The sequence below is a fragment of the Monodelphis domestica genome, chromosome 5 (genome assembly GCF_027887165.1).
Source record: "Monodelphis domestica isolate mMonDom1 chromosome 5, mMonDom1.pri, whole genome shotgun sequence".
Taxonomy (NCBI): domain Eukaryota; kingdom Metazoa; phylum Chordata; class Mammalia; order Didelphimorphia; family Didelphidae; genus Monodelphis; species Monodelphis domestica.
This window is the reverse complement of record NC_077231.1, coordinates 178,453,386-178,475,483: the sequence shown is the minus strand read 5'-3', so window position 1 is coordinate 178,475,483 and position 22,098 is coordinate 178,453,386. Positions and strand designations below refer to the sequence as shown.

Sequence of the window (22,098 nt, the reverse complement as noted above, 5' to 3'; positions counted from 1 at the left end):
AGAGAAAATGATAGTAAGATGCAATACTTTAGGCTAAGTTGGCAGAGCAACATGGAACGTTAGAATTGAAAGCGATGTTGGGAGATCATTTAAGTCCAGTGGTGTCAAACTCAAATTGAAACAGGGGCCACTAAGTCATATGTAAGGATCCCTGTTGGCCTTATATTGACTTAGAAAATAATGTATACCAGTGGAATTGCTTGTCAGTTCTGGGAGGGGGGGAGGAGAGAAGAGGAGATGGAGAGAACATGAATCATGTAACCATGGGAAAAAAAAAGAAAATAATGTATACATATTATCTCTTATCTATAATTATAACACACACTATGAGAGATTATATAGCTATTACATTTGTATATTACTTGTTTTATTATATTTTTATATTATTTTGTTTTATTTAATTTTTATTTATTAAAAAAAAAACTATTTCCCAGTTACCTTTCAATCTGTTTTGGGCTATACTCAGCAGATAACTATCTAGTCTTTACTTGAATATTTCCATGAACAAAAAAAAAACCTCATTCTCATGAGATGGTCAGTTCCTTTACTGAGCTGTAAAGGAATTTGCTTGCCTTTCTGTAACTCACTCATTTGCTCAAGCATTTGTGGTTTTTGGAAAAATATAGAACAAGCCCACTCCCACTTCCATTTGATAGTCAAGAAGACATCTGAAGATACCTAGAATGAATTCATCTGGGTTTTCCACCCTCATGGGAAGATGCCTACTAGCCATGGTGGAACCTCTTCTAGCCTAGGGATGATACTGGGAATTCACTGGATTCTTCACTAAGGAATCTACCTACCCATGAGAATGGATAGAGTTCACAGAACTTTGCCAATGAAGAGGAGAGGGAGATTTAGAATCAGAGGACATGGGTTTGAATCCTATCTCTGTCACTCATTAGATATGTGACCTTAAATAAGTCACCTCACCTCTCCAGGCCTCAGTTTTTTCATCTGTAAAATGAAGGACTAGACTGCCTCCAAAGGTTCCTTTTAGCTTTAAATATAAGTTCCTGAGCTCCCATACTGGGATCTCCAAGGGAAACTCAACTTCTCAGGAGCCTTCTGAACTGGTGTTATCCATGGGATATACAAGATCTTACACAGCAGTTCCAGGCTCCCCCCACTCCCCCCCCAACCAGTCTAAATGAGAGAGGGGATGCTTAGAAGATCATTAATGCACATCTAAGCAATTATACACTGGCTGGTCAGTTTTTCAGCAATTTAAAAATACAGAAATGTGAAAGGTAGGAAGATGTGTGCACGCGATGGAACAATACTTACTGTGGTTGATCCCATGTGGTTCTTTCAGGAAGCACTGATATATGCTTGACCTTCTCCATGTGATTTATTAATTCTGCTTTGGATGTAAATTTTAAATGGCAGCCATAACATCGACACTGGTGAACTTCCCTCCGAATGAAGTTGACCAGCTTCACTTGCTGGTAGAAATTTAATCCTGGGAAGGTAAAATCATGCCAGATGACTCATTAGGCAATTGTTTTTGCACTTTATAATTGTTTAAAAGGTCTTTAGACCTTTCACAGTACCCCAAGAAGGATTAAGAATGCATTAGGTGGGAGCAGCTAGATGGCTCAGTGGATTGAAAGCCAAGCCCAGGGAAGGGAGGTCCTGGGTTCAAATTTGGCCTCAGACACTTTCTAGCTGTGTGATCCCACTGCCTAGCCTGTACCACTCCTTTGCCTTGGAACCAACACAGAGTATTGATTATAAGACAGAAGAGAAGGGTTTTAAAACATGAATTATTATAGGGGGAGCGGTTGGGTTGGAGAGCGTTGGACCTAAGAAAGAAGCACATGTATGATTTCAGTAGTATGATGTAACCAAAGAGAAAAGCTACCAAAGTCTAGTAAGCTGAGAGGCAAATGACCATTTGTGTTTGTATCTATTATTGGCAAGCAAGTCATTGGGTTCCTTCGTGCTATAATGCTTGTCTCCTCTGGCCTCAGGGAACAGATGGGCACCATTGGCAGTTCATACTCTGTAGGAGGCATCCTTTGGGTGTGTTTGTGGATCTCATAGATTGACTTTAGGTGTTTCAGTTAGTGGATATTTTTTCTCAGTGGTTCTATATTAAGTACAAGTATAGAATTCTTTTTTTTTTTTTGGAAGATATTCATTAGTATTTAACAGATTCACAATGTTTTGTTTGAAAAATGGTTAGAAGACAAAATAAATAAAGAAAAAAACAAAACATATTCTTTATACAAATTCATGAAAAATTGCTTTTCACTAGATGTCAAAATTTTGTTACCATAAACTATCGAATTCTTGAGATGTGGCCTTCTAAGAGTCTTATGCCAAAGAAGGTTGAGGTTCTCAAAGGGTCATCAATAAAGAAAATAAATTAAATAATCCTTTATATCTGTGATTCCAGACTTTTAAATTTTATTTATATATATTTTTAACAATACTCAGTAGTGTTCAGTTATAGCAAGAGAAGATAAAATGGTTACTACTTTTCTTTGTCTTGATTTACAAATAAATATACAGCACATGTTAGGGAGGAAGGGCCATGTTTCTCAATAGTGGGCCATATGACCAGGAATCCATGTATGTCCAGGCTATAGGGATATACTTTTGTAATGAATTGCCTTCAGTTTCAGTGAGGGTGGGGGAGTAGGACAGAAAACGTGAGAGGACTTCAGATGTGATTTCATGGGTGTGGAGAATAATTAGCTTGAAAACTCTCCCACTGATTCACATTGGAATTACATTTGTAATTCAGTCTTGGATAGTTGCCTGGCACACTGGGAAGTTAAAGGATCACCTGTGGTTACATAATCAATATATATATATATATATATATATATATATATATATATATATATATATTAGAACAATGTTTGAACTCTGGTTTTCCTGACTCTGGGGCAGGTAGTGGTGTAGTGAATAGAGGACTGGGTTTGGAATCAGTAAGACTCACCTTTCTAAGTTCAAATCTGGTTTTAGATTTGCTAGCTATATGACCTTGGAGAAATCACTTAACTGTTTGCCTCAGTTTCCTCATCTGTAAAATGAGCTGGAGAAGGAAACAGCAAACCAATCCAGTATCTTTGCCAATAAAAACTCAAAAGGGTTCACAGAGAGTTGGACATGAATGGATAACAAAGTTTTCTGATTCCAAAATCATCATCCCCCTATCCATCCTGCCATATTACCTATCCAACTTTAATTGCAGTTACTAATTATTATAATTAGATAGAATTCTCCTGTATAAAACAGAAAACACTGGGGCATAGGTTCCATTTCTGCCTACAGAGTACTATGATAGTTTAAAAGTAGGTGGATTTAGATCTTCTCAAACTCCATAAAGGATGACATTCTCTCTCTCCCCTTCTCCCCACCCCATTAACATATACCTAAAACAACAACAAAAGAAAAAAAGAATCTAAAAAGACAATCTTGTCACCATCTAGTAATACCTAATAAAAGCACATACCAGATTGGAGGATGTTTTACAGGACTCTTAATGGAAAATGTATTATTGCAGATAGACTATGCCATACTCACCAAGTTCTGATTTTATTTTCAGAAGATCAAATTCATGTGCATCCTGTAAATAAACATTCATTATTCATTTATATACATTGATACACACATATACGTAATCTGGGAGATTTTTTCATCATTTGTGTTTAAGTTTTAAACAGAGCATTTACCAAGCAGTTCTAGGAGTTTTAGCTCCTTGAGGGCTCACCCTTTTCTGAATTCTCTAAAATCTAAGTACTATTGAACCCAGCTCAGCATGAATTGATGACATGGCCTGGAAGCATCAGTGATGGCAGTGGTAGGACTATTTCTGAATGTATTCTATCATCTGACCAAAGGTGTCAGACTCCCAGAAGCAATGTGTCACTCCCTCTCTTGGTATTACGGTACCAGAAACCTACTACACTTACAAAGTGAGAAAGATAACCTTGAAAAGTTTCCCTTTTTTTCTTTACTCTCGATAAAATACACTGACTTCTTTGACTTCTCTAACATAAACCCTCTTATTCCTTATGAAATACCTGCTAGGGAGGCTACGTGGGGGATTCAAGAAGGTGGATGGAATTAGCTAACCTTGGAAACCCTTTCCAATGTTGTGATTTTGTCCTATTTTCACAAATGTTAAGCTCTTGTGACCATACTACATCATAAATTAGAAGTTCTCCACTTGGGGTCTGCGAATTAGTTTTTGAAAATTATTTTCTTAACTGTAATTCAATAGAATTGATTTCTTTATAATCATTAAACTTGTATTAAGCTCCTACTAAGTGCCAAACAAAAAAAGTCAAAAGACAGTTTCTACCCTCGAGGAGCTTACATTCTAAAGGGGGAGACAAGATGTAAACAAATAATATAGAAAGCAAGCTACAATAGGATAAGTTGGAAACAATAGAGAAGGCACTGGAGTTAAGAGGGGTTGGGGAAGGCTGCCAGAAAGTAGGAGATGGAATTTTAGTTGGGACTTAAAGGGAGCAAAGATACCAGTAGTCAGAGCACCGGAGGGAGAAAAAATGCCTGGAGCTAAGAGATGGAGTGTCTTGATCATGGAGCAGGCAGGAGGCTTCTATTGGTCAGGAGTACACACTGGGGAAAATAAGGTGTAAAAAGCCTGGAAAAGTAGGAGGGGGGCTAGATTATGAAGGGCTTTGAATGCCAAATGGAGCATTTTGTATTTGTTCCTGGAGGCAATAGGAAGCCACTGGAGTTTATTGAGCTGGGGGCTGGGAGGGAGGTGACATGACTATGTGTATTATATATTTAAAAATATTATTCTGGGAAGGGGTTCCGAGGCTTCATCAGGTTTAACTAACAAAGGGGTCCAGGCACAGGAAAGGTTGTGCTTTTTGGATCCAACTTCTCTTATGTTCTTTGGAGTTTTCACTAGACTTTTTTTGGTTCTTTTTTTCTGATCTAGTTTAGATTCTTAAGGCTTCTGGGTTGAACAGGATCAGATTTTGACTCAGATTGGACTTCTTATCAAGATTACAGATCTTTTCTTCTTAGCTATAGTATCTATGAGTGAGAGAGGAAAGGGAACTTGGAGATCATCTAGTCCGACTCCTTTATTTTATTCATAAGGAACCTGAAGTCCAGAAAGCAATTTGCCCAAGATGAGTTTAATAGAGACAAGATTTGAACCTAGGTCCTCCGACTCCAAAATAAGTGCTTTTTTCTCTCTACCCAAAGATCCCCAAGCCCAGAGCATGCCGGTTTGGAGATATTTTATTGTTTTGACTTATATGCTCACAAGTTTGCAATAACTATTCTTTAAATCACTTTCGACAATGTCTGGCATAGGAGCTATGTTGAAATAGATACTTAATGCTTTTGGTAAGTTCATCCTCATTGTAATTGTCATTATCACTGCTAGCATTTATATAGCACTGTGAGGTTTGCCCATTGCTTTACTAATGTTATATCACTGACCTCTACCATAACCCTGTGAGGTAAGGTGCTGTTTTACAGATGAGGAAACTAAGACTGAGAGGGATTAAGTGAATTGCCCAAAGTTATACAGCTAGAAAATATCTGAGATGAGATTTGAACTCAGGTCTTCCTGATGCCAAATCCATCTAGGGGCCCAAGTTCATATACATGAAAATTTATATTCCTGATACTTCATCATAAAATGTTCCAGTAGAGGCTGGATAGCTATCTGTTAGTGCTGATGCATTCAATATTCTCCATCATTTGGGAGGGTAACTTCTAAGTTCTTGAACGCTACACGTCTATGAATTTCACATGCATTCACCTGTGAAAGTCACCAGGTGCCACATCATTTCTTAGGCTTTGGGTATGAAGAGGATTCCTGCTTGAGAGAGCTCTGCCTCCATATGAGTGAACCTTCATGGCCCCATGACTGCCTTCTAGGATGATAAATGAGTCTAACGTCATTCATTTTGCACTCTTAATTTTCTTATAAAATGGCAATAAGTTGTTGCAAATGAAAAGGGAAACTCAGCTATGGGATATTTCCAGTTTTCTTTATAAAAAGAAAAAAAATGTTTTTCACATGGCTTCCACTATAGCTTTGTACAGACTAGAATAGATATTTACCTCTCTACCTAGGTCAGGATGCACTGGGATGAGACTCAGGATTTCGATACACCTAAACTGGTCTGAGCGCTTGATCTTGATTCATATTTGACTTTCTGGGTTAGAAGTATACTAAAATTCTCCTAAAAGCTTAGCCACACATGTCATATCACTGGATTGCATCGAATGGATAATGTGCTGCTGCCATATTCCTGAATATTACCTCCAGGACAGAACCTCTCCTAGGCTTTTAAGGCTGAAGTATCAATCTGCATTACTCGTATATAGATAGCAAAGTACAAATCAAATGAACCAATGCAACATCTTACCTCCATATGGGTATGTAATTTTTCAGTAGTACCTGCTTGTTTTTCACAAAACAAGCAAACGGCACAGACAGGGTGTTCTTCCCAGTCAGACCAGTCACTGAATGCAGAAGACATAAAACAGAAAGTGCCTTTCATTGTTAGTTTGCTCAGATGACAAAGAATTAAAAGCAGAAAAAAATAAAGGTTGCTGGACTGTTGAGGAAGAGGTACACTCATTCATTGCTGATGGAATTGCAGTTCTGTAGGATCTTTTTGGATTGCAGTCCAAAAAAAGTAAAAGTATATGATAAAAGCTATAAAATGATCTGGCATTGGAAATACACCCTGAACAACAAAAAAAGCTATTTGTTCTAAGACGTCAGTACCAGTATTATATATAATCACTAAAAGCTGGAGATGGCCTAAAGATCCAGTAATAAGGGAATGATTAAATAAACTGTGGTAGAAGAATGTCATGGAATTCTGTAACATAGTGGATACTGTTAAGAATGAGAGATATAAAGAAATCTGGAAAGACTTCAAATAATGCAGGAGAATAGAAATGAACATCAAGAGGAAAAGTGTATGAGAATGAACAGAGAATTCTGATGAGGACTTGAAGCAAATAGGTAAATTGTTATGGCTCTTTCTTGATTGAAATTAGTTAATTGAAAAGTAACTAGATATTAGACAAATTTAGTTGGTTATACTGATGTTCTTGGTAATGTTTTTGATAAAAACATTCAAAACAAATATATGTACTTAAAAAAAAAATTCCCTTATCTTCTGACTTAGAATCAATACTCTTAAGTATCAGTTCCAAAGAAGGAAGAGTGATAAGGGCTAGGCAATGGGCATTAAGTGACTTGTCCAGAGTCACACAGCTGGGAAGTGTCTGAGGGAAAATATGAACTCAGGACCCTTTATCTCCAGGTCTGGCTTTCCATCCACTGAGCCACCTACCTGCCCCAAATCCACACACACAAACACACACACACACACACACACTCACACATAGAATGTGTATGCCCCCAAGGGGGTATGCCCAAGCCAGTTCAGTTCATAGGTGGCACTAGCCATTAGGTTCTCCCCTTCTAGTTTGCTAGAGGGAGACCAGCCAAATCTTTTTCATGCTTGACATTTAACCAGAGATTGTCACAACACATTATGACTATCTGTTAGCTTTTGCAATTCTAAGAAGTACCCTGAAATTAATATAAATGGCAAACAGGTGCTGATCTTTTTTTCTCACATTCTACTCTCCTCTGAACAGCTATTCTACTACTGAACGAGTGGGAATCATGAAACAGCAGTTGTTTCTGGCAGACTCTGTTCTGAGACAACTAGGTCTAATTTGCACAAGGAGACATATCAAGGGATGTGTTAACTACAGCCACTGAGTGTACACACAGTGAGGCAAGATGCTGGGAATGTGTTTCTGCATGACAAATAGTGCATGCTGCATTTCAAAAATATCTGTTTTTTTCCCCATCACAGAAATAATGGTTATTTTACCAGGAGTTCCTGGGGGAATCTTGTAGTAGAGCAGACATCCTTTTTTCCTCCTTTCTTTTTTGAAATGCTAATAATCACCTTCAATGTACTCTTTTTGGATTTTATCCAAAGAGTGAGGAAACTTAATGTTTAGAATCAGTGGCTACTCAAGAAACCAGTAACTTCTGGTAGGACCTTAGATGGCTAATTTCCCTCTCTTTTCTTGGCAGAGAGAGAGAGAGAGAGAGAGAGACAGACAGACAGACAGACAGACAGAGAGACAGAGACAGAGAGAGAGACAGACAGACAGACAGAGACAGAAAGACAGAGACAGAGCAACAGAGACAGAGAGACAGATAGAGACAGAGAGAGAGCACAATCACGTGTGTGAATGGGCTTGTGGTTACTATGAACTTCTGAGTCTGCTGTAGATGATCATTCTTCTTCATAAAGTACTATGGTATTGGAGCAGCTAGGTAGGACAAAGGATAGAGTGCCAAGTCTGGAATCAGGAGGATCTGGGCTCAAATTTCGCTTCAGAAACTTCCTAGCTATGTGACCTTAGAAAAGCCACTTAGTCCCATTTGCCTTTGCCATTTTATCTTTATAAGTTGTTACTAAGACAGAAAGTAAGGGTTAAAAAAGATATTATGGCAATATAGTATATATTATTATAATATATAATATTATATTTGCTATATCAAAATACAAATTAATTTCATAAAATACATTAATTAGAGTGCTCTAAAGAAATGTCCAGAGAACCAAAGTATAGAGAACCTAACTAACCAGGTCCTTCTGTTACAAATAAATGTAAATAAATTGGAATCCTTCTGCCACCCAACTGTGGTATTCACTTTAGTAAAATATTAATTCAAAATTCAGGAGACCAAGAAAAAAAGTCAAACAATTTGTAATGAAAATGGCATAAGAGGTAAGCATTTCTTAAATTTAATAGTTGGGACGAAGGTATAAATGATTTTGAGTTGGTCTTAGGACAGGATAGGATGCCCAATTATTCCCCCTCCTCCAATTCACAGATTATCAGAGTTGGGAGGGACCTCAGAGACTATTCGTTCAAACCTATACGTTAGCAAGGATCCCATCTACATTGTTTCTGTCTCATAGACTTCCAGCATGTCTTTGAAGACTTCCAGTGATGAGAAATCACTATGTTTCCTAGCCATCCCATGCCACTTTGGGATAGCTCTAATTGTTAAAAAAAAAAGGTCTGAATCAAGCATCAGTTTACCTATTTGCAACTTCCACCCCTTGTTCCTACTGGTTCTATCCCCTGGGCCAGGGAGAACATGACAAATCTCTCTCTATAGCAATTAAAATTTAGTTTCTAGTAATAAAAGTATTATAATTTTAGAGGTTTAGTAAAGATTAAGAAATAAAGAAAATACAAAATAAGGAAAAGTACATGCAACCTACATTTTGCTGGCTAGGTAGAGAGCTGCATGTCCCTAGAAGGGGAAGCTGAGAGAGAGTAGGCAGTACAGTCAGCTTAAATAGCCATTGTGTTCTCGAACTCAGGTGAGGACTCAGGGAAATTAGAGGGAATTCTGGGAGCCAGAAAAAAGTTCCAAGGGCTTCTGGGAATTGAAGTCCGGGGTTCAAATCTCCATTTTACATTTCTCCGTTTGATCATTTGGGAAAAGTTTTCCCCAAAAGGATCATGAAAACATAATCAACTTAAAGATTACAATAATTTGAGAATAAGAGGAAAAAAGAACAAAACCAATAATTGCTAGACGCATTGACAAAAAGCCAGTTAGGGGGCAGTCCCCTTTGGCATGAAAATATACATACAAATAAATGTTCAATCAACCACACCCAAAGTTCATTCTTGATCTTCTCATGCAGCTTGTGGTCTGGAGGCATCTTCATGGTGTTTTCTCCAAACAGTTCAGTTTCTGGATTCAGAGAGGTAACATGTTTCTTAACCTAAAATTCTTCTTAAAAGGAATTTAAACTTTGCAATTTAAAATAATATTTTTACATTTCCCCATGAAGAGGGTGATTGAAAAACACAGAATCACTTAGAGATGCATGGCTGAGGTATGAGGTATATGAATCAATTGGGAAGAGAAATTAAAAAGACATCAGAAAAATCCAAGTAAAAAAAAATTTCTGGATGAAAATATAGACTATCAAACTCTTATGTATAAAAATTCCAAGTAAAGGAAAAGTAAATCTATAACAGGTCCTTGAATCAGGGCCCAATTAAAATGATCTAAGCAATGATGCATTTACCCAGTCCATAGCCAGGACTACAGAAAGTTTGCCACACTACGAAAGATAGAAAAGAGACTAGATTATAGAAGCCAAGTAGGAGCCAAGTTAGGGATGACACTTCCCTTTAAAAAAAAATCTGATCCATTTCTCTCTCCTTTAGTATGGCAACTTCCTGTAGCCTTGGCTGCAAATGGGTAAGTGAAATATTACTGCATTCTGTTCTACAGACTTGTGGGATTAGAAATTATTTAACTGGACCCTAATACAGGGGCCTGTGAGAAATTTATTTTTGCTTTCTCAAAATTTTGTATACATAGATTTTTGATATTTTGATACTGGTTTTGAATTCTTCTTTAGAATATACATGTCTGTTTGCAGAAAGATATCTAAACCCTTACACTACAGGAAGATCCAGAATGAACCTTGGGGTACAGTTGATTGAACTGAAAGTTGATTGAACATTTATTTTGAATGTACACTCTTATGCCAAAGGGGACTGCCCCCTAATTGGCTTTTGTCAATGCGCCCAGCAGAACATTGGTTTTGCTGTCTTGCTCCTCTATTTCCCCTTGTCTACAACTATTGTAGTTTTCCTCTTAGAGGGTAAAATTTTATATATACCTGCAGTTAGAATTTTTTTGGGTGCAGGATGCTTATGTTTAGTGATCAGTTGGGGAGACTAGTCCCCTAATCATCACCAGGGGGGATTGTGATTTTTAAATTTCCTCCATCTTGCTTGGTCTAGCACCCAAGAATGTTCACACCTACACTACATGGGCATGTGCTAGCTAATGACAAATCAGAAACAACTAACTGTTCCCCCTGGGCTGTCCTAAGGCAAGCTTGAGCCACCATTGGCACGTGTGAGGCGCAGGAAGTGAGGTAGAGAACAGCCTCTGGAGTTTGCTCACTTTCTGTGGAGAGGGCTGGGCACCACTTCGTTCCTGGAGCTCAAGCTGGGAGGAGGCCCGCAGGCAGCTTTCCTTCAGATCGGTCAAATGAGTGAAAGGACTGATTCCCTTCCCTGCCTTGGCCCTCCAAGGCTTAAACTCCCTCTGGCTCTGCCAGAAGGTTGAGTTAACCGCTTCCTTCTCTCCCTCTAATAATTTCTTACTCCTGTTGTAATTAAATTACCATAAAACTGCATTCTGAATTGAGTGTTTCATTAGGATTTTCATAAATGATATCCTTGGTGACCAATAATTAATATAATCAGTCTTAAAAAGTGATTTGCATATCACATCTCCCATATAATATCACTTCAAATATTTGAATACTGCTCTGCTCCACTTTCTCTGGTATTCTCTTCTCCAGGATAAACATCTCCCATTCCTTGGCTGATCCTGGCCATATTAGCACCTTTTGTCAGCTTCATTGTTCTCTTCTGAATTTTTCCCAGGTTATCAATATCCTTCCCAAAATATGGCTCCCAGAAATGAACATGAAACTCTAGATGTGGTCTGATCAGGGCAGCGCTGACAGCAATTAAGAGCAATCCAAAGATCACATTTTAGTTCAATTTAATAATGCAAGACTCTCCAGAATACATTTCTGCTTTGAATTATATATCCCTCTTTATGTATGTATATATATATATATATATATATATATATATATCGATTGAACAGAGAACTTTAATGTCAAAACCCTATCTAGTAGCCATAACTGCCTTGGCTATTGTTTAGAAGCTATTTTGAATTAACCAATATCAAATTACTGACATTTTGCTTAATTACACTGAAAGATTCACTGTCAAAACACCATCAAATAAGAGTCAAGCCACTGAATTCATAATGTGGAGAGAATCGTTCCTTCAGTCTCTGTTACTTCTCCTCAGGTAACATATTCCTAAATTTTGATTTTAATTTGGGGTAAAGAACTGGCCACAAACTATTCTTACTCTTCCTGATGGTCTAACAGCTCCCGATCATCTTCTGACTGAACTTCTTCCCAGGACTTTCCAAGCTCCTGTGTAAGTCAGACAAAAAGATCAGAGAGACAAACATTAAGATTAAGAATATGTTCACAAAGTTGCTGAAGGATTCCCAGTTCCATTTGCTGACTTTGAAACAATACAAACATGGAAAGACTTATGCAGACTTTATACTTATTCTTCTAACAATTTCTTTCCCTCAAGAAGGGAGTTAGGAATTTTCAAAATTCCAATAAATACAACTGAAATTGAAATTTATTTAAAAAATCAACCAAAAAATTATTTCACTCATTTTCAGCTACTGATTTTTTAAGGTCAATTATCCCAGGTTAAATGTGCTCTGGATTCTTTTAAAATGAGACTTCAATCAGGGGCTGCTAGATAGCTCAGTGTACAGAGAGTCAAGCCTAGAGATGGAGGTCTTGGGTTCAAATTTGACCTTAGATGCTTCCTAGCTGTGGAACCCTGAGCAAGTCACTTGACGCCCATTGCCTTTACCACTCTTCTGCGTTGGAACCAATACATAGTATTGACTCTAAGATGGGAGGTAAAGGTTTAAAAAAAATAGAGCTAGATCACCCTTCAATGAAAATTTTTAAACAACTCCCACTTTTAAGGTATTAGAGATAACAGGATAAAAAAAAATCAAGAGTTTCTGCCCTTAAGTAGCTTATATTCTGCTGAATCTTATATGTCTTAGCATTTGCAAGTTCTCTGATTTGAGACACCTAAAATAACAGAATATTCCATGGAAAAAAGAATGATTTGAATTTTTAAAACTGGGCCCACTGGCAGATTGGTGCCTGCCTCATGTTTGTCAACTGACAATCAGCCACGCTAATGAAAGAGTTTTTTCCTCTTCTGACTTGACCGAAAGGACTAATCTTTCAGCCACAGCAACTCTCCTAGATCACTCACTGGCTAGAGGAATTTTGATCTCCTGACAAAATTACAATTCCTTTCAGTTTTCAGGAAAAAAAGAAAAGAAAAGAAAAGAAAAGAAGGGAAAAGAAAAGATCTAAAACATGAAGCTAATGTAGAACCCATTTACTTTCACCCTTGTGCGTACAGGACAGAGCGATGCTGGGGTTGTCCTCTCACTGTCTGTGAAGCTGGACCAAAGATGCTCAGCCCAATTCTTTCCATTTTCTCCTTCATCCTGTCCCTTCCTTTAAGCAGATCTCATTTATACCGCGTCAATGCCATCTGTTCCCTTTCTGCCCTTTTCTCCTCCAGTGATCTAGGCAAAAACAGTTTGCAGAGTAGCCTGGGGGGGACACGGAGCAGTGGCAACACTCTCTCCCAAGGCAAGCTGAAGAAGCCTGAGGATTATGGGAGTGGATGATGGGGGCTTGGGCTCACTTCCCCTGATTTTTAAAAAGAGGAGAGAAATCGAGGGCCACGAAGATGAAGTGAGATCAAAGAGCTAATGGTGGAGGCGAGACTGCAGAGAGGAGTTCAAGGCCCCGAGGATTGATCCCAGGTCCCTCACTTACTCCTCGAACACTTCTCAACTTCAGCTTCTGTGGCTGCAAAGTGAGGGGGAGGGATAGGATTGTCTTGGAATTAAGTTTGGCTCAATCTATGATGCTCTCATCCCACTACTGGCACAGCCCTTGGTGGCTTTCCCCTCCCCCCCCCCTTTTTTTTAAACTCTTTCCTTCCATTTTAGAATCAATACTTTGTATCAGTTCCAAGCTGTAAGAGTGGTAAGGGCTAGGCAATGTGATTTGCTCAGGGACCCACAGCTAGGGAAATGCCTAAGGTCAAATCTGAACCCAGGACTTCTTTCTCTAGACCTGGCTCCTCTATCCACTCAGTCACTTAACTATCCCCCTCCCCCCCCAATTGTTTCTTTTGTGAAAAATATTTGGGGAGGGCAGCTAGATGGCTCATTGGATTGAGAGTTGGGCCTAGAGATGGAGAGGTTGGGGTTCAAATCTGGCTTTAGACATTTCCTAGATGAGGGACCCTGGGGAAGACACCTCACCCCCATTGCCTAGCACTTACCACTCTTCTGTCTTGGAATCGATACAGTAATGATTCTAAGATGGAAGGGAAGTGATAAAAAAAAAAACTTGGCCCAAATTTTCAGGTTCTAGTATTATTTCACCTTTATAGAGCAGTGCCGAGAAAAATGCCTGGTATGTGGTAGGTAGTTTGTAAATGTTTGCTGAATTTAATATCCAAATAAAGGTCTAGACTATGGTATTCAAATATCCTCCCCAAACCAATAACTACTATTGCTACCCGGGTGTTTACCCCCCCCCCCTTTTTTTCTTTTGAGGGAGGGGGAAGGGAGGCAGGAATAGGTGTGAAAAGAGAGAAAAATAAAATTAATTCATCATTTGTCAGCTTAATGAGAGGTTTCAGAGTCGTCACAATCTATCAAGTTAATGATGCATAAACTCAAATGTCGTCGGATGCTCTTTAACAGACGGTCTTTAGAGCACTTAAGAGAAGGTAGTTAATTCACAAACGTAAAACTACGGCATAAATTCTGAGGGATAACAATGTTGTGGTTTAGTCATTTTTCAGGCATGACTGATTCTTCTTGACCCCATCTGGGTTTTTTTTGGCAGAGATACTGGAGTGCTTTGCAATGTCCTTTTCCAGCTTGTTTTACAGATGAGGAAACTGAGGCAAACGGAGGTAAAGGACTCGTCCGCGGACCCATAGCTGGTAAGGGTCTGAAACTGGAGTCTAACTCAGCTTTCCCTGACTCCCTGACTCAGTGCTTTAGCCGCATCTTCCATCTGGCTGCCCTAGTAATAGGGATGGTAACGCCTCTTTATGTAGCATCCTCTAAAGAACAAACCACTAGCAAAAACCACTATTTAATTTTGTGAATGCTATACCAGAGTCAATCAGATCTTAGCAAAGGGATAGAAAAACATTCTTGGGGCAGCAAGGTTGTACAAGGAGACAGAGCTCAGGGCCTGAAGCCAGGGAGATTTATATTTCAATCCAGGCTCAGATGCTTCCTGGGAAACCTTGGACAAGTTATTGAACCTCTTCCTCAATTTCCTCATCTGTAAAATGGGGATAATATTAACCTTTCCCCATAGCCCCCCATACACACAGCCCAGGGTTGTCGTGAAGATCATAAACTGAACAGCGCTGAGCACAGTATTAGTATACAGAGTACAGATAGAATACATAGTATGTAGTAAGTGCTACAGAAATGTACCCTCATCATTATGTTGGAGATATAGGAACGGCTTTAGCCATGGCTTTCTCTGGAACTGAAGGCTCCCTGGCTACGGTTTTATCTCACGGACAAGAGACTTGGGACAAGGGGAGCCCAAAGGCCCAGGAGGCGCAATTCCACATTCGGAGGGAGGAAGAGGTCGATCCCCATCCCCGCTTCCCAGCTGTCTGCCCAATGGTCAGGCCACTGGACCTTCTCCCAAGCCGCGAGCATCTTCTTCATTTTTATCTCCTCGGCATCGGGTGGCCGTCTCTGACCAGTGACTCTGCCAGGACGAGCGCTTTGGGACGTCACCTTTCACTTCTGCTCCTTCGACGGTTGTTTATCGCTAAACAGCTTGATGGAAATGTGACAAGAAAACCTCGCTCGCTGCTAGACTACAAAAGCCAAAGAATTCCTTTGTAATATCCTTTGAACTCCGTACAGCACGTAGGCAATCATCCAGAAAAGTACAGCCTAAGCGGCATTCCGTCCACGGAGGATCGGAGTCAGACAGCGAGTTAGGAAAACAAGCTATTTTGTCCCAAACGAGGACCAGACACGTACGTGGGTCTCTCCTCCGCTTCGGCTAAGTTATGGGCCCCTTCCTAAAAGGACCGGCACTCAGGGGGAGAAAAACAAAGCACATAACTTTCTAATTAAGAGATCGTGTCTGGTAATGAATCATCTCACGAAAGTACAGAACAGGAGAAAAACAAAGCTGGGAAGGCATGTCAATAAAGCCTTGTGGTCCACCCCCTCAAACCTCTGCATCAGATGGCTCCTGGGAGGCTTGGAAAGGGGACCGATGGGAAAGGCAGACCCACACCCACGGCCCTAGACAAAAGTGGGTTAGGAACAGATGAAGAAGGCCATGTGTTTTAAATGTGAATGAGTTCTCTAATGACAGAGACCTACAAAGAGAGATCCATGAAGATTCACTCAAGGTCCTGCAGTCACTAGAAGCAGCTTGTTTTGGATTGCCTTAAAGTGGGGGTGAAATTGAATCAAGGAATGCCAGAGGGAACTAGGGCTCCAGAAAACCTGGCACAGGAAGAAAATGGAGCTGGTGCCTGAATACTGATGTGAAAGAAAGAAGGGTCAGCTGGACCGTTGGCAAGTCCCTTCATCACTGTCTGCCTCAGTTTCCTTAACTGTAGAATGGAGATGACGAATAGCACCTATCTTGCAGGGTTGTCGTGAGGACTAAATGAGATTTAAATTAAATGAGGATGACATTAATTTATAAATTAAATATTTGTAAAGTGCTTAGAGCCCTTGGTACCCCATAGGTACAAATATTTAATTTAAGAAAATTCCATTTAATTTAATCTCATAATTTAATACATTCCATAAATTTAATAAAAATGTTTATCAATTTTTTTAATTTTAAAAATTTATTAAAAATAGTTAATAAAAATATTTACAAATAAACGATTATTTCCTTCCTTCCAGCTTTATCTCTTTATGGCAGGAATGAAGTTGCACAGCTCGGAGTGGCCAAAGGGCCCTGAAAATGTTATGTCAGCCATTCACATCTTTTCTCTGGGGAAATAAAGAAAACAAAGGTTTTCTCTGGGTGCCCTGGGTCATATAAAGTTCTTATGAAAGAAGAAGAAGAAGAAGAAGAATGCTGGATGTGGAACACAAGTCCTGGGTACAAATCCTGGCTTTGACATTTTCTCTCTGTGAGACCTTGGGGAAGTCACATAATCTCTTGGGGCCTCAGCTTCCTCAGCTGTTAGATGAATGAGGCGGATTAGATGATCTCTGTGGCCCAGGGCAGAAACAGTCCCCTAAAATACCTGTCTGAGAAGATGTCAGGTCCAAAATACTGCCCTGCAGAAAAGAACATTGAGAATGAGCAGAGAGGGAGGATATTAACACAGTCCACCTTCCCTTCTGATTGCCCCCAAAGGAGCCCTTTTAAATAAGGAGTATCTCCTTTCTGCTTTCCTTTTCATTTTGTATTTTGTCAGACTTCTTTATAAATAAGACAAGTAAACAGCTGAAAGAATTGTCATAAGAGGATCAAAGACTTGGAGCTGAAAAGGACCCTCACAGCTATTAGGCCAAACTATTGACCACATGAGGAAACACAGACTCAGGGAATTCAGATGACTTATTCAAGGTAGCAAAGACTGTCAACATGAGAGGTGCTTTGCTTTATACCATACTGCCTCCCATTGAATCTGAATGTTTCCTCACTAAGGCAAAAGAGATAAAAATCAGATGATCTCCAAAGTATTTATGCCCCAATTTTCTCTCGTTCTTTTTTTAGTTAGTAGCAGCAAGAGATTTCCCCCCTCAACTTCTCATTTTTACAGATAATTAAGATGGTTTTAATTCCCAGTGGCATAAAGAAGTCATGATCATTTATCTCCCTTATGTTGGCCACCACTCCTAAGATACAATTATAGCTGGTAACCGGGGAAGTGACTTCTCTGTTCCCATCCCTCAAACACACCTGTAGGCAATTTTTATCAACTCCCTCTGGCCCCCTTAAAGAGCATTCTCTTTATCACCATGTAACTCCAAGGAACAAAAGCACTTGCTAAGCTCGGAGCGCTTAATGGTCCTGCCTGAAGCTCTTAAGCTCCATGGTACAGAGCAGGGTGCTAATGAAGCTAAGGTTGCAGCTTTGATCTTTGCACTGCCCAGATGGTATCGATCGTAACTCTGGGCAGTGTAACCATGAGCCACAAGAGGGACCAGGCTAGCATGGGGAGGGATTGGTACAAATCCCCTATTGCTATTACAAAAAAACAAAGCATAGCCTGTTGCTATTGGGACAGCATCATCCCATCAAAGTAGGGCATAAGAAGCACTTGTTTGTTATCCCTACTAGTCCCAGTATTACTATAACAAGATTGTAATTAAATCTAACATTTTAGGGCTGTATATCTTTATTAAAAAGTGCACTTGTGGGGCAGCTAGGTAGCTGGGTGGATTGAGAGCCAGGTCTCGAGACAGGAGGTCCTGGGTTCAGATCACTTAACCCCCATTTCCTAGCCCATACCTCTCTTCTCCTTGGAACCAACACTTATTAGTATTGAGAGACAGAAGGTAAGGGTTAAAAAAAAATTGTACTTGTAACCATGTAAGGAACTTCCCAGTGAAGAAATTCTCTGCCAATATAGATTAGTGTTTGTTCTGTGACTTATACTCTAAGAAAGTTGTCTGGGGGCACTAGGAAATTAAAAGACTAATATAGGGTGATAGAACCAGTAAGTTAGTAGTAGGACACGAACCCAGAACTTCCTGACTCCATGGTTGGTTCTCTAACCATCAGAACATTTTGTATATATTTGAAAAGAAGGAAATGGCAAACCCCTCTGGTATCTTTGCCAAGAAAGCCCTCACTGGGCTGAACGTGATTGAAAAATGACTGAACAACAACAAATATTTGAAAAGAGATATTAGAGGGATAGTATGATAGGCTCTGTACAAAGGAGCTATGGGGCAGTTAGATGGCGCACTGGATAGAGCCCTGGGTTTGAGATCAGGAAAACTCCTCTTCCTGAGTTCAAGTCCGTCCTGAAACACTTGCTCCCTCTGTGATCGTGGGCAAGTCCTGAACACTGCCTCAGTTTCCTCATCTGTAAAATGAGCTGGAGAAGAACATGGTAAACCACTCCAGTGCCTGTGCCAAGAAAGCCCTTAAAACAAAGATTCAGAGTCAGCTATGACTAAAAATGACCTAAGAACAAGAGAGGAAGGCTAGGTTGAAATCATCGTGCCCGTGACACTCATTAGTTGGGTGATCATGGGCAAGTCACACTGTGACTATATTGTGATGATATGTCTATAGTTTCTTAATTATTTGGCTATAAATAAGAATGCTACCTGTAATACCTGGCTCAAATGAAATGATATATACAGTGCTCTGCAAACTTTAAAGCACTGTGTAAATGCTAGTAATTAAATGATCTTGAAGCATATGAATGAGGTTTTATTTTTAAAAAGGGAGAAGCTGGAAACATCACACATAGGATATAAGGAATTGGATATGTGCATTAATAATAACTGTAAGCCCTGCAGGTGAAGTTTGACAGGACCTAATAGTTTAGGTCTAGAAATGAGAAGCTAGTTCTGTTCTGTTAGGGACAGAAGATTTATGGCCATAAGAGCCGGAGTGAACTATGAGCTAGTAGTACCTTTACTTTTCTAAAAGTGCCAGAGGAAGCTTAATGAGCTCAAGAGCTCTGCTTCTTTGAAATCTTGTCTAAAGATGAGTACCTTTGGCCATTTGGTCTTCCCTTAAGTCCCAAGCTAAGGTATTAGTTTAAAAGAGTCTCAGAAGGAAGGAGTCCTATTAAGTTATCCTCAGTTTTTTGCTTTACCTCTCTATTTCTTGGAGGTTTAATCTTGAGGATCCCTCCCTAATCAATTATGCTGAACCCTGAAGGTGGCTTTGCTGTAGGAGGTGATGAGATCGAGGGATTTTAGGAGAAGATTGAAGGATTCAAATGATGCATGTGGCTTTGCCTTTAGCTAGTTGTGAAACATTTGTCGTGCGCCATGGTAACTCACAGAGCCAGCCTGAAAACACGTCCTAAACTAGCCTCATGAGGAGAATTTTTTTTTTAAACGTTAAATGCCAAAAGGATTAGAACAAGTAGAAATTGCTCCCTAGAGCCAGGAAGGAGATTTACATCCCAGTTCAGGATACACAGGCTCCTACTTGGAAGAGCCTGTGTAAAAGCGCCACCCTGAAAAGAAAACCAAACCCCCCAAAACCCTTCCACAAGCTTTACTGGATCCAATTGTGTTTTGGTGGTTAATGGTTATTGATTTTAGTTCAGCATTCATAACACTGGGGGAAAAAAGTCCCTTCCATTTGTTTAGAGGAAAGTCAATGAAAAGACAGAACTCCTATCTGGCATCCTATTCCATTTTAAAGTCATTAGACCCTCTTTTGCATAGCTGCCCACCCATCTGCCATATGCAAATAAAAATGAGTAGGTGCTTAGGTGGGTGGCTGAACCCTAGGCTGGTCTGGTGGAATGTGTATTCTGCTGCCAGAGTGGTTCTTCTTGTCACCATGGGGATGTTCCTGGGCAACTCTTTTAGTCTCTGATGCTGTAGCTGCTCTGATATTCTTAGTGCTAGTAGTATGTCCCAAAGATACCCCATGCATTCATATAACTTAACAGAGACCTGTGCATAGGTAGACCTGGAATGTAGTAGCATGGTAGCAGAACCAGGACATCAATAATAATAGCAGCTAAGATTTATATTGCACTTTAAGGTTTACAAAACACTGCCTAGATTATTTAATTTGATCTTTACAACAACCCTTTTGAATGAGGTGCTCTTATTATCTCTGTCTTATAGATGAGAAAATTCAGGCTAAAAAAGGCTAAGTGACTATTAATAGTAATTATGTATGGTAGGATTCGACCTCAGATCTTCATGAATCCGAGTCAAGTGACTATGGCCATGCATGTGAATTTCTGCACCTCCTATGAATAACTCATGCTCTGTACTTTTCTGTTTCCTTTTAATCCCACTTAAAAATTTACCGGTGCCAGGACCATGGACCCCCTGTGAGTTAATGTGTTTGTTCTTCCTCTCATGCAATATTTATACTTCGGTACTTTCTGGACACAATACATTAATGTGGAAGCCTAGTGGCAGGACTTTTAGGTGCCACTGAAAGCAAACCACATGGGGGTTTGGTAAATTGTGGCTTAAAACTGCTAGGAAGAATCCTCTTGGTCAGTAGGACATTTGATCACTAGCACTGGCAAAGGTGAGGTGGGGAAAGAGGACAGGAAAGCTTTAGGGAGTCAAGTAGGAAGCAAAACATTGGTGGCCCACCACTAAGGATGCTGGCCCCAGTCAGAGGACCTGGATTTAATCCTGCCTCTGCTATCTATCTATCTATCTATCTATCTATCTATCTATCTATCTATCTATCTATCTATCTATCTGTCTGTCTGTTTGTCTGTCTGTCTGTCTGTCCGTCCGTCCATCCGTCCATCTATCTACCTATCTATCTATCTATCTATCTATCTATCTATCTATCTATCTATCTATCTATCTATCTATCTATCTATCTATCGAGCAGTCATATGCCCCTGGACAATTCATTTTAAACTCTCAGGCTCTCAGTTTGCTTATCTATAAAATAGAGAAGTGAGACCAGATGAATTAAGAGTTCCCTTCTCATTCTGAGTCCATGATTCTCATTTTGATCTAAGGCTTAAACTTCAATATATTCCATATGAAAAAAAGTTCATATGGGAATGAAGGGGATGGAACAGCTAAGTAGCTTAGTGGATTGAGAGTTAGACCTAGAAACTGAGAGCTTCTGGGTTCAAATATAGCCTCAGATACTTCCTAGCTGTGTGACTTTGGGTATGTCACTTAACTCCTTGGGTGACCCTTACCCCTCTTGACTCTAAGATGGAAGGTAAGAGTTATTTAAAAAATTATATGAATGTGTTGAAATTTATTTTAGTTCAGTTATTAATATTAAGATTGCTGTTAAAGTTGGTGAAATTTTATTTTTTTGTAATCTACAAATGTTTGCTGAGCTGTTTTGTCAACTCACCATTCTTACGAGGCAATGTAATTCTGAAGAGTCCTTCAGTTGTATTTTGACCTTTGTGCTAAGTAGCTTGTTCAAAAATTGGAGATGGGTTTTTAACAAGATTGTGTTTGCTGCACTTCAATCAATTTTTCAATTAGGAAGGGAAAAGTCTTACCAAATAATTAATGACATAAAATCGGTCATATTCTCTATTCTTAGCATTGATCCTTCGATGTTGCTTTTTCCTCATGTGATCCTTAAGTGTATTTTTGTCTCTGAAGAACTTTTCACAGTACAAACATTGCAAGCTAAAAGAAAAAGATAAGTAATGTCATCTGAACTG

At 39.4% G+C, this 22,098-nt stretch overlaps 1 protein-coding gene across 2 annotated transcripts in view; it reads right to left on the bottom strand.

Moving 5' to 3' along the window:
- ZNF277 (zinc finger protein 277) overlaps positions 1-22,098 on the bottom strand; it is a 170,846-nt gene that overhangs the window by 5,676 nt on the left and 143,072 nt on the right. For both annotated transcript variants that reach the window (XM_001366319.5, XM_056799557.1), the window contains exons 7-11: positions 21,931-22,063; positions 11,995-12,062; positions 6,381-6,477; positions 3,538-3,580; positions 1,288-1,462 (exon numbers count right to left, since the gene is read on the bottom strand). In XM_001366319.5, coding sequence (XP_001366356.2) covers positions 1,288-1,462; positions 3,538-3,580; positions 6,381-6,477; positions 11,995-12,062; positions 21,931-22,063 — 516 coding nt within the window. The remainder of the gene's footprint in view (positions 1-1,287; positions 1,463-3,537; positions 3,581-6,380; positions 6,478-11,994; positions 12,063-21,930; positions 22,064-22,098) is intronic.